At 42.2% G+C, this 12,014-nt stretch overlaps 1 protein-coding gene and 1 long non-coding RNA gene across 5 annotated transcripts; one reads left to right on the forward strand and one right to left on the reverse strand.

Annotated features, from left to right (window-relative positions):
• Positions 1-927: 927 nt before the first annotated feature.
• Positions 928-5,180, reverse strand: LOC121573693. 4 transcript variants are annotated; one of them, XR_006002083.1, is made up of 5 exons: positions 4,290-5,180; positions 3,296-3,449; positions 2,881-3,079; positions 1,877-2,502; positions 928-1,637 (listed from the first exon to the last, which is right to left on the reverse strand). It is a non-coding gene; the product is annotated as an uncharacterized LOC121573693 (long non-coding RNA). The 4 variants fall into 4 exon arrangements; XR_006002082.1 differs by lacking the exon at positions 928-1,637 and having other exon boundaries at positions 1,876-1,913; positions 1,994-2,502; positions 4,290-5,178; XR_006002080.1 differs by lacking the exon at positions 928-1,637 and having other exon boundaries at positions 1,876-2,502; positions 4,290-5,174.
• Positions 5,181-5,375: 195 nt separating this feature from the next.
• Positions 5,376-11,983, forward strand: dnajb13 (DnaJ heat shock protein family (Hsp40) member B13). The gene is made up of 8 exons (XM_041885860.1): positions 5,376-5,556; positions 5,699-5,802; positions 5,906-6,067; positions 6,188-6,345; positions 6,599-6,712; positions 10,164-10,277; positions 10,655-10,731; positions 11,791-11,983. Exons 1-8 carry the CDS (start codon positions 5,489-5,491, stop codon positions 11,942-11,944), a joined length of 951 nt encoding a protein of 316 aa, XP_041741794.1. The 5' UTR covers positions 5,376-5,488; the 3' UTR covers positions 11,945-11,983.
• The last annotated feature ends 31 nt before the right edge of the window (positions 11,984-12,014 follow it).

Here is a 12,014-nt window from a genome sequence, read left to right on the forward strand (position 1 = left end):
AGGAACAGGCCGGGCCGGGCTGGCGAAGCGCACCACAGGCTTGGTGCGAGGGGCAGGAACAGGCCGGGCCGGGCTGGCGAAGTGCACCACAGGCTTGGTGCGAGGGGCAGGAACAGACCGGGCCGGCGACGCGCATCACAGGCTTGGTGCGAGGGACAGGAACAGGCCGGACCGTACTGGGAACACACACCACTGGCCTTGTGCGGGGATCAGGAACGGGCCGGACCGGACTGGTAACACACCCCAGTACCTCTCGCCGTGCCTCTACACTCTCCTTCCCTCTAATGACCAATGGCCCCCGTAACCTGGTAGCCTTCTCTCCTAGTCCACAATCTCGCCCTGTAGCTGCCTCCAGCAGCCCCGTCGTCCATGCCGTGTGCCCCCCCAAAATTTTTTTCTTGGGGTTGCCTCTCGCCTGTCCGACGACGGCCCGGTTGGCGCCGCTTCTCCTCTCCTGCCTGGGTCTCCCCCTTCATCGCCCTCCAGTAACGGACGGCCTCCTCCTCCGTTATCCTCCCCCAACCGAGGAGGACATCTACCAACGTTACCTCCGGCGTTTGCTCCTGGAAACGCTGCTTGGTCCTGTTTTGGTGGGATCTTCTGTCACGATCGTCGTAATGAGTGGACCAAGGCGCAGCATGAAATGCGTACATCTTTTATTGAGTACTATTAACAATAACAAAACGAAACATGAAGTCCTCGGTCATAAACACAAACCTACACGGAACAAGATCCCACAAATGACAAGTGCACAAAAGGCTGCCTAAGTATGGTTCCCAATCAGAGACAACGAGCCACAGCTGTCTCTAATTGGGAACCACCTCGGCCAACATAGAAACACATAAACTAGAACAAGAACATAGAAAACGAAACATAGAACTACACATCGAAACTAACACCCTGGCTCAACATATAAGAGTCCCTAGAGCCAGGGTGTGACAGTTGGTTTATTCTTGGTGTATAAATTGCTTCATCGGATGCGAAAAGCAAGAGTAAGGTCAATCAGTGTACTGAAAACATGTATTTATCAATGGATTAACGGTGGTTTGACTGATTGCATAGATAAAGCACAACCAGAGGCAGACGTGTTTATGGCCTGGCTGACAGTATGCGTTGACAGAGTTAGAGGCGAAGCGGGCCAAAATCTGGTCATGTCTAGAAGTGATACAGATTTTGTAAAAGTTGTCATAGTCCCGTTTATTACGAGAGTTTGCGTGTTCTACAGCAGACAGGACTTGATTTCCACATAATCGCTAGCTAGCAGTACCATTGGGGAGCTCGCTACAACTCCCTAATAAATATACTTTCTACTGAGCACTACATTCCATGATGTAAATACAAACATGAATTGTTATCAGCCAGTAATATGGCATGAGAGAGAAAAAAAGAACAGTCATTGGCTGCTTAGATTTCATTTTTATTATTATTTTCCTTTAAAAACACCAAAAACATGTGGAACTCTTTATAAAAAATACAAAAAAACAGTGGAACCTTCGCTCTCCTAATATAAAGTCGAACCCTCTCCACTACCCTCTTCTCCACTGCCTCCTGTCCCCTCTTCTGTCTCCTCTTCCATTTATTCCCCCTCCTTGTCTCACTGCTCCTCTTTTCCCTTCCAGTCCCCTCTATTTTTTCTCCTGAAAAGTAACAAAATATTGTCTGGATAGATATGTTAGACCTGGTGGAGATGTTTGAATAGGTGTAAGTATTATAATGGCTGATACAACCCTAACCCTTGTTTGATTGGTTAGTGTGTAGTCCTAGATTTGTTTTATCTGCTGTATGTAGTGTGGTGTTTTGTATGTTAGGATATGTTATGTATATTTAGATGTGTGTTAACTCCCACTGATGTTCCTTAACATTTTATTTACCTTACCTTGTTTTACCTTGTTCCCAGCATCTGGGTTCTTGTGCTTAAGACAGGAGAGGAAGAGGGTGAGATGGAATATATTTAGCATGTCTGGGTGAGGAGGGCAAAATAAAATATTCTTACCCATCATCTCTCTTCTCCTCTTTGTCCCGCTGCCAGATCCATCCATATAACCTCACTAACAGGTAATCTAACAGGTCAGTGAGGCGTGAGATTACTGTGTCCATGTACTCATTGTCCTGGAGGTGATATGTGAGCTCTGAGATGTCTCGCAGCAGGCTACCACACTGCTGGCATCTTTTGGTCTTGGTCTTGCTCAAATGGCTGGCAGGGGTGTCTTAAGTGGGAGGGGAGGCCTCTGGCAGGGGTGTCTTAAGTGGGAGGGGAGGCCTCTGGCAGGGGTGTCTTAAGTGGGAGGGGAGGCCTCTGGCAGGGGTGCGTCTCAGGCACACGTTGTCAAGGGAAATCAGAGGGTTGTCCCTGTATGTTTTGTTGAGTTGCTTCTAACCCTCCAACCTATTGAACACTGCGCAGAAGTGCTGACAGGGTTTCTAAGCCAATCCTTGCAGGTGTATGTTGGCATGTTGTTGCCAGGGCCAAAACTGGAGTACTTCACATTCAGCTCGAAGTTTCTTTAATCATAATAAATAAGAATACGAGATCAGGAAAATCATCAAAATGTTATTCATTTGACCTTACTTCTGATTGGTTTTTAGAAGAAAATAAATCCATGACCACTACAGAGAGCAGTTCACTGAGGCTGCAGTTTTTGTATCCCTCTAAGAATGAATGCTTGAGGGTCTCATTCTGCCTTTCAACACCATTGTTTGTGAAAATGGCCAACTTGAGAGATTCGCCCCTGAACACATTCACCCATCTCTTTTGACAGAGACATGACATTGTTGAAAATAACTACCAAAACAAATATGCAATATTCAACTGACAAGGCATCTAATCATACAAAATGCATAGTAAGAATTAATACATAGAGATAGACAATTTATGCCCACCTTGGCTTGAGGTAGCCATTTGATGCTGAACCACCTCCTGAGCTTCTCATTGGTCTCCCAAGCTGTTGTGTGGTTGAGGGCAAGGACACGCTTGTGAAACTCTTTCTCTATGGGATTGCCTGCAGAAGACTGAGGACTTCGTCCTGGCAGCTGACTCCATTGTCCTTCTTGTGTATCCATTCCACCCAGACTTTGGACTCTAAAGGGAATAATACATTGCATGACATTTAGCAGACACTTATGGAGAGTATGCACTCAACAAATGCAGTAAGAACATCAAGATCGTCTATGCAAAATAATGCTAACAAATGTAGTATACATACCGGTACTACATCATTACAGAAAAAAATTAGCTATTGCTATGCCAGAAACAGTCGGTATGAATTGTTATCCATAATAATGTGCCACATCTCACCTTGGAACACATACTCCAGGGCACCAATCTGACTCAGAGAAGTCCACCATGAAATGTGTTGGCTTCCAAGCAGGATTCCACTACTGGTAGACCTGAAGGGCCTCCTTGATGTCCACTGTAGCCTCTGTGTTACAAACACACCAACGCAGCATAGCTGATGAAAAGAGGCACAGAGTACATATATATACACATATACATATATATATATATATATATATATATATATATATATATATATATACACATATATATATATATATATATATATATATATATATATATATATATATATGAGAGAGAGTCTAGGGGAGCACAAGGCATTCCAACAGATCATGTTGTTAGGACTGAAATTGCATCTGTATCACTTGCTGTATCACTTTGCTGTTTGTATTAAGGAAAACATTTCTACTTAAATTTTCAGAGCCTTGTTGACACTTGGACAGACAGGGGCTGTCACATTTGCTACCCTCCAAGCGAGGATACAACAAAACTGCTGTTCTGCCTGCAGACAGACCTGCTGGCAGCAAAGGCTTCTGATGCACTATGGGCAACAGATGTGCCTGTTGGATGCAACGTATCGCACCTGCAGGTACTCTGTGCCTCTTTTCGTCAGCTATGCTGCGTTGGTGTGTTTGTAACACAGAGGCTACAGTGGACATACATACATATACATATATATACACACACACACACATATATACCCAGAGGGTAGAATCTCCTCCTTGTACGAGGGGGTGGATCCTCGTATCTGAACAGATCGGAAACAAAGATTTCTATGTGCCTCTTCACCTCGCTGACCTTTCTAGCCCCTGCCAAAGCTAGCTTTTGAATGTGCCCTTCAACCCTGGGGTCTACCGGCTCACAAAAGTCAACTGCCTATAATAGAATCAATGGAAACCAACCATTTTCATTGTTTAGTGATAGGACAGAGAAATTATCTTGGGAGAATCTCAATAGGGAAGGGGCATAAAGATGGCGGCCCCCATGTACTTACCACAAATGCCCCGTTTGCCGTATTGTACATTGCTCTCCATACTATTTTTTTTGTATCGGCATTAGCACAGTATAAATGATCCCAAATATCCAAGACCGCAGCAATTTCAAAAAAATTACATACAAGTACATTGTGCTGATTTACTGGCACATTCAACCATGTTGCACGCTGTAGTTTAAGAACTCTGTAGGTAGAGCTAAAAACAATGTCTTTATATCTGAATTCCTCCATCTTTATGCACCTTCGCCAATGCATTGCCTTGATTCCTCGCGTCCTCTCTGCTCGTCTCCCTCTACCATCCTTCATTAACAAACCTTCTCCCCGCCATTTTTTACCGACTCAAGCTCACAGTCTTCCTCGCTCTCTCTCTTAGACCTCCTCTGCCTCTTTTTCCCTCCATTCCTCCTCCATCATCCAAGTATACGTCTCCTTATGATAATACTGCACTTCTTCTGACATACATCTGTTTCTTGCTTTCTCAAGGGACGCCATTTACGAGGCTCCGCAAGTCCTCTGATCGGTTCGACTCCAAACTACGCCAATGATAAACAACCCCCTCAAAATGTGTACCCCTTCTAGCCATGAAAAATCTATTCTCCAGCAGGTGGCGGTTTTTATATGGAGGTCATTAGAGTGTCGAATTTGGTTAACCCCCCAAAAGTGTATTTACAACGTGTGGTTTATTTGATCGAATAGAAAACGCGTAATGCTTAGGTTGTTACGAGTGTACTGATATAATTAGGACACGTGACATCCCGGCAACTTTGAGAAAAAACATTTTATATCAGAGTTGTGCCTGTTCGCACGCTCTCATTGTCTAGAATCTTCCCACCTGATCTTGCCTCCTCCCGACTGCCTTCCATTTTTTAAGACACTTCTTCTCATTAGAGCGGCCATTTGAGTTGAGTATCTGGTCAACATAATGGATAATCTGTTGTTGTGACTACATTGGTTGTGACCTTTGATTTGGCGCCATCCATCGGCAACTACCAATAAATACATTTGGAGCGTCCCTCATCCATGGCAACCAAATCCAGAAAGCTCAAACAACTGTCGTTTCCATGTTTTTATTTTGTTACCGTAAGAGCTAGTTAACAGTAACGTTGCTAGTTAGCTACGCTAATTTAGCTATCTATATTTGTTTAGCTTTTCTTAGTTTGGTTTTCATATATTACATGTTCATTTTATTTTGATCGACTATGGGGAGGGATTATTATGCGGCATTGGAGATAAACAGAAATGCAACAGATGCAGACATAAAAAAATCGTAAATTTAGTTACTTTTTTAAATCTTTGTCTCAAAATGGCACAAGCTAAAACAATGTTTACATACATGACATTAGCTAGCCTACTAGATACGTTTTCATAAAAACAACAACAATGCCTAGCTATATTTTTTGTTCCTGTAGATACCGACGACTTGCCTTGAAGTACCATCCTCACACAAACAGCAAACCGGGTGCTTATGAAAAATTCAATCAACTTGCCGAGGCCTATGATGTTTTGAGTGACCGTAAGTAAACTTTACAACAATCACCAGTGTAGCCAGTGCTTGGGAAAAGCTTCAGAGACGTCAAGTCACATAAAATGATAGGCCCACAATATTTATTTTTCAGCTCGAAAAAAGGCAACCTATGACAAGTTTGGAGAAGAGGGTCTGAAAGGAGGTATCCCACTTGAGTCTGGGGAGAATAGAGCTTGGACATCAGCATACATCTACCATGGAAACCCAGACAAGACATTCAGGCAGTTTTTTGGAGGTGACAACCCATTCGCAGGTAGGAAAAAGGACATTCAGTATTTTCTTTATATACGTTTTACTTGTTTGATTTATCTAAATTATCTCCATAATAATGACAACTCTTCCTGTTCTTGCATGATAATGCTTCCCTCTTCAGACTTCCACACGAAAGATGGAAATGAAGTGGCCATTGGGTTTGGAGGCCTGCGAGGAAGAGGAGTGAAAACACAAGACTCCCCCATTGAAAGGGACCTTCACTTGGCCTTGGAAGACCTCTTCTATGGATGTACCAAAAAGATAAAAATATCTCGTAGGGTAAGATGGGATCATAATGCCTAATGAGTGTTGAGATGTCCCTCAATCAACATACCTATAGGCCTATATTGAGTAGTTAAAAAAAGAAAAGCTCAAACTTTAAACATTGTTATTCTGTTCAGATGCTGTACTGCTTACTTCAGGTAACCTACAGTGAGGAACATAAAACATTGAGTACAGTATTTGTATTGGGACTCTCAAGCAATTCCCACAGTATCGGATTCAGTGTAAATTTGCTCCACCTCTGAACCAGGTCATGAATGAAGATGGACACACATCCAGTATCAAGGACAAAATACTGACTATCATTGTAAAACCGGGATGGAATGAAAACACTAGGATAACATTCCCAAAGGAGGGTGATCAGGTAAGAGAATCGTCAGTGCTTAAATTACATCTTGTTGTGCTTTTTAGCTATGCGTTTTACAGGTGTCAGTTCCCTCGGGCTCAAACCTGCCACATTAATGTTTGTACACATAAACATCTAGTCGTGCGGGGAGTGTCTGTGTTTCTCTTCTATAGATATAACTTAGCCACCAGTGTTGGGGAGTAGTTAACTACATGTAGTTCAACTAGTAATTTACTACATTTTGTGGTAGCTTGGTGGTAGTTGAACACAATTCAAATCTAGGTATTGTTTTCAGTAGGTTATTACTTTTTTGCCATGTAGCTAACTACTGGAACTACATACTACTTTTTTGCAAAAAATAACATCTTGGCAATCATTTCCTTTCTTTTTCGGCATCAGACCTGCCTGATTCTCACTTGAAACATTATTTGTCTTTAATAGGCATTCTGTTAACATATGACCCCAAACTGATCTCTTCTTGCATCAAAGTTGTCTTTGAAATGTCAGATATACATATACTTTCACGAAGTAGTTTGGATGTAGTGAACTACTTTTTCAAAGTAACTTTAGTTAAGTAAACTATATTTTTTCTTAAGGGTAGCTTTAGTGTAGTTAACTTTTTCCAGTGTGAAGTAATTGGTAGCTTGGTAAACTACACTGAACAAAATAATATAAACGCAACATGTAAAGTGGTGGTCCCATGTTTCATGAGCTGAAATAAAGATCCCAGAAATTGTCCATACGCACAAAAAGCTTATTTCTCTCAAATGTTGTGCACAAATTTGTTTACATCCCTGTTAGTGAGCATTTCTCCTTTGCCAAGAAAATCCATCCACCTGACAGGTGTGGCATATCAAGAGGCTGATTAAACAGCATGATCATTACACAGGTGCACCTTGTGCTGGGGACAATAAAAGGCCACTCTAAAATGTGCAGTTTTGTCACACAACACAATGCCACAGATGTCTCAAGTTTTGAGCGAGCGTGCAATTGGCATACTGACTGCAGGAATGTCCACCAGAGCTGTTGCCTGAGAATTGAATGTTAATTCCTCTACCATAAACCGCCTCCAAAGTCGTTTTAGAGAATTTGGCAGTAAGTCCAACCGGCCTCACAACCGCAGACCATGTGTAACCACACCAGCCCAGGACCTCCACATCCGGCTTCTTCAACTGCGGGATCGTCTGAGACCAGCCACCTGGACAGCTGACGAAATTGAGGAGTATTTCTGTCTGTAATAAAGTCCTTTTGTGGGGGAAAACTCATTCTGATTGGCTGGGCCTGGCTCCCCAGTGGGTGGCCCTGGCTCCCAAGTGGGTGGGCCTATGGCCTCCCAGGCCCACCCATGGCTGCACCCCTGCCCAGACATGTGAAATCCATAGATTAGGGCCTAATGAATTTATTTCAATTCACTGATTTCGTTATATGAACTGTAACTCAGTAAAATCTTTGAAATTGTTGCTTGTTGTGTTTATATTTTTGTTCAGTGTACATAATAATATTAAATTGTCTTAAGAAGGAAATAAATTCCACAAATTAACTTTTAACAAGGCACACTTGTTAATTGAAATGCATTCCAGGTGACTACTTCATGAAGCTCGTTGAGAGAATGCCAAGAGTGTGCAAAGCTGTCATCAAGGCAAAGGGTGGCTACTTTGAAGAATCTCAAATATATTTTGATTTGTTTAACACTTTTTTGGTTACTACATGATTCCATATGTGTTATTTCATAGTTTTGATGTCTTCACTATTAGTCTACAATGTAGAAAATAGTAAAAAATAAAGAAAAACTCTTGAATGAGTAGGTGTGTCCAAACTTTTGACTGGTACTGTATATAAAATAAATAATACAATAAAATAACAATAACGAGGCTATGTACAGAGGGGTACCGGTACCGAGTCATTGTGTGGGGGTACAGGTTAGTCGGGGTTATTGAGGTAATACGTACATGTAAGAAGGGATAAAGTGACTATGCATAGAGGGGATGTAGCTCAGTTGGTAGAGCATGGCGTTTGCAACGCCAGGGTTGTGGGTTCGATAAAATAATGTATGCGCTAACTGTAAGTCGCTCAATAAGAGCGTCTGCTAAATGACTAAAATGTAAATGTAATAATAAACAGAGTAGCAGCAGTGTCAAAAAACAAGGGGGGGGGGGGGATCAATGCAAATAGTCCAGGTAGTCATTTGATGAATTGTTCAGCAGTCTTATGGCTTGGGGGTAGAAGCTGTTAAGGAGCCTTTTGGACCTAGACTTGGTGCTCCGGTACCGCTTGCCATGCGGTAGCAGAGAGAACAGTCTATGACTTGGGTGGCTGGAGTCTTTGACAATCAGTCTGACAAAACCCATTCATAAACATCAATATCCTCATTCATAAACATTAATATCCTGCCAGGCAGAATTGAATCTATATTTGACCGGCATTTTAGCTATCGATGTGACGTTTGGTGGCGCCTAATCAGTCAGTTCAGTACCTGCCTGGCTGAGTGGCAGTGTGGGTGGGATGAGCGAGCTCACCTGGCAACCAGAGCGCAAAACACGTGAGGAAATAAAACTCGGTAGTCTGCCTGAAAAATTAATTCCAAGACCAATACATTTTTCTAATATCTTTCATATTAACATATTTGATCATTTTCTGTTCTACTCTCATTTTAATTCAAGTACTTTTCAAGTACCAACTTGAGAAAATGTCTGATTATCAAGTTATTCCAGTACTTGAATTTCAGAGTGCCAAATTAAAGTATTTTAAGCACCTCAAGCAACTTGTGGGAACCCTGTTATGGTATGGGCAGGCATAAGCTACAACAACGAACACAATTGCATTTTATCAATGGCAATTTGAATGCACAGAGATACTGTGACGGGATCCTGAGGCCCACTGTCGTGCCATTCACTCGCCGCCATCACCTCATGTTTCAGAATGATAATGCAGGATCCCATGTCGCAAGGATCTATACACAATTCCAGGAAGCTGAAAATGTCCCAGTTCTTCCAGACTTGTCACTCACTGAGCATGTTTGGGATGCTCTGGATCGATGTGTACGACAGCGTGTTCCAGTTCCCGCCAATATCCAGCAACTTCGCACAGCTATTGAAGAGGAGTGGCACAACATTCCACAGACCACAATCAACAGCCTGATTAACTCTATGCAAAGGAGTTGAGGCAAGTGGCGGTCACACCAGATACTGACTGGTTTTCTGATCCACGCCCTACCTTTTTTTATTTTAAGGAATCTGTGACCAACAGATGCATATCTGTATTCCCAGTCATGTGAAATCCATAGATTAGGGCCTAATTTATTTATTTCAATTGACTGATTGCCTTATATGAACTGTAACTCAGTAAAATCTTTGAAGTTGTTGCATGTTGTGTTTATATTTTTGTTCAGTGTACATTTTCAGAGTACCCTCCCCAACACTTTTTGCCACGTTGTGCTCATTCAAGTATTTGACCTGGTTGTTTCCCCCAGGGACCCAACAGTATTCCTGCAGATATTGTGTTCATTGTGCGGCAGAAGAGTCATCCCCGGTTTGCAAGGCAACACAATGACCTGGTCTTTACAGCCCAGATCTCTCTGGAGAAGGTGAGAAGGTCAAAGTCTGACCCTGGAGGGAAAGTCCAGAGAGAATGTTTCACTCAATAGTCTGCTTTGTTTAACTCTCTTCAAATCCCTGCGAAGAGTCACCTGGTGCTTTATCCAGGTCAAAATGGGTCACTAAAGAATAATTTATTGCAGATCTACTGTGCAACGATTGTGTTCTGACTTGGTTATTAAGCAAGGGCATTCTGATACCAGTTGTGGTTTAATATTACACTTTAGTTGGCAAATGTTGAGTAGCATATCTAAATATGTCTCCCATGTTGAGTAGAATATCTATATTTCTTCCCAAATACTTTAGCCATCAAATCTGCATTGAGATCTTTCACCCCACAATTAGTATATTCCTCCTCCTCCCACAGGCTTTGACTGGATTCACTGTTGATGTGGAGACACTAGATGACAGGATACTCAATATCCCCATCAATGACATTGTGCAGTGAGTAGTGCTTTTACTATTACCGTATGGGTGGTAACTTCTTGACTTTGTTTATGATTGTAAGACAATTTCACTACATTAGTGTAATAGAAATAGAATGAATAGAACAGGCATCCACATTCAGGTCAATTATGGCATACTGTATGGACTGGCAGCCATTGAGTGTACCCATGCCTAAGACAATTCCATGCGGAAGCGTTCAAAAATAAACAAATTAATGAGACCAGTGCCGTTGCTGGATTCTACAGGATTAGCAATGAAAACGTGACCAGCAATAAAGTGGCTGTAGATCATTTTAAAAACGTCTAAATTAAAGTAAAGCAGTTATGCGGAAGCTGGTCCCTTGTTGAAGAGTGTCGCAAAAAGTTATGGGATATTTGAATCCTCTAGTTTTAACCTGTATATTTTGAACCTAGACCCATGCCAGGAAGTAAAATCAGGCATTGTACCCTTCAATCTGTGCTGTATCGCATTAGTGGAAACCAAGACTTCTCAGGGCAGGTCTGCCGGTTTTTACTAGAAGTGACTTTTTGTAGCAGGTTAGGATAATTAAGTTAAGGGTAAGCTAAAATGCTAATTTTCCGACACGAACATATCTAGCTACAACCAGGCCTGCCCTGAGAAGTCTTGGTTTCCACTAATGAAATGCGGCGTGATTTGTTGAGTCAACTCAACTGTCTGACATTACAAAAAAATGCCATTCCATGAGCCACATCAGTTATCATTGAAATGAACATTCTACATTACCATGGCAATCCAGAATTAGTTGATAGAACATTCCAAATTACCATGGAAATTGCATCACAATACCAGGCAGCCATTGCGAGTGTACCAGTCCCGTTCCATTTGTGATTAGTGGACGCTACTACAGACTCGCAACCACCCTGCTGGTTTTAAGAGACCATAAAACAGTATGTGATCATGGTTTAGTAAAATAATTCTTACAGGACGTCATTCGTACATGATTTGACAAAAGTGCAAGTGAAGGTTCTGAATGGGATATCCCTGTATGTCAAGAGTTTCAATGACTTATGCTAAAATTCTCACTTCCCCACCCAGTCCCAAATACAGCAAAGTGGTGTCTGGAGAAGGCATGCCTCTGTCCCAGGATCCCCCCCAGAGAGGAGATCTCATCATCCAGTTTGACATACATTTCCCTCAAAAGCTCTCAGCCGAGAAGAAACGCCTGATCAACCAAGCCCTAGCTTTCTGAATAAAACAGCCATTAAATAAAGCCTGATTTCAAACCTGATTGGAAATCGCCTTCCTTGGACCCCTATTTT

The sequence above is a fragment of the Coregonus clupeaformis genome, chromosome 9, assembly GCF_020615455.1.
Source record: "Coregonus clupeaformis isolate EN_2021a chromosome 9, ASM2061545v1, whole genome shotgun sequence".
NCBI classification, from domain to species: Eukaryota; Metazoa; Chordata; class Actinopteri; order Salmoniformes; family Salmonidae; genus Coregonus; species Coregonus clupeaformis.

Excerpts from the sequence above, each read along its gene's own strand:
- dnajb13 (XM_041885860.1), top strand. The coding sequence starts at position 5,489 with ATGGGGAGGGATTATTATGCGGCATTGGAGATAAACAGAAATGCAACA. Across the intron at positions 6,713-10,163 it reads TCCCAAAGGAGGGTGATCAG|GGACCCAACAGTATTCCTGC; the intron begins GTAAGAGAATCG and ends TGTTTCCCCCAG. Across the intron at positions 10,732-11,790 it reads CCCATCAATGACATTGTGCA|TCCCAAATACAGCAAAGTGG; the intron begins GTGAGTAGTGCT and ends TTCCCCACCCAG.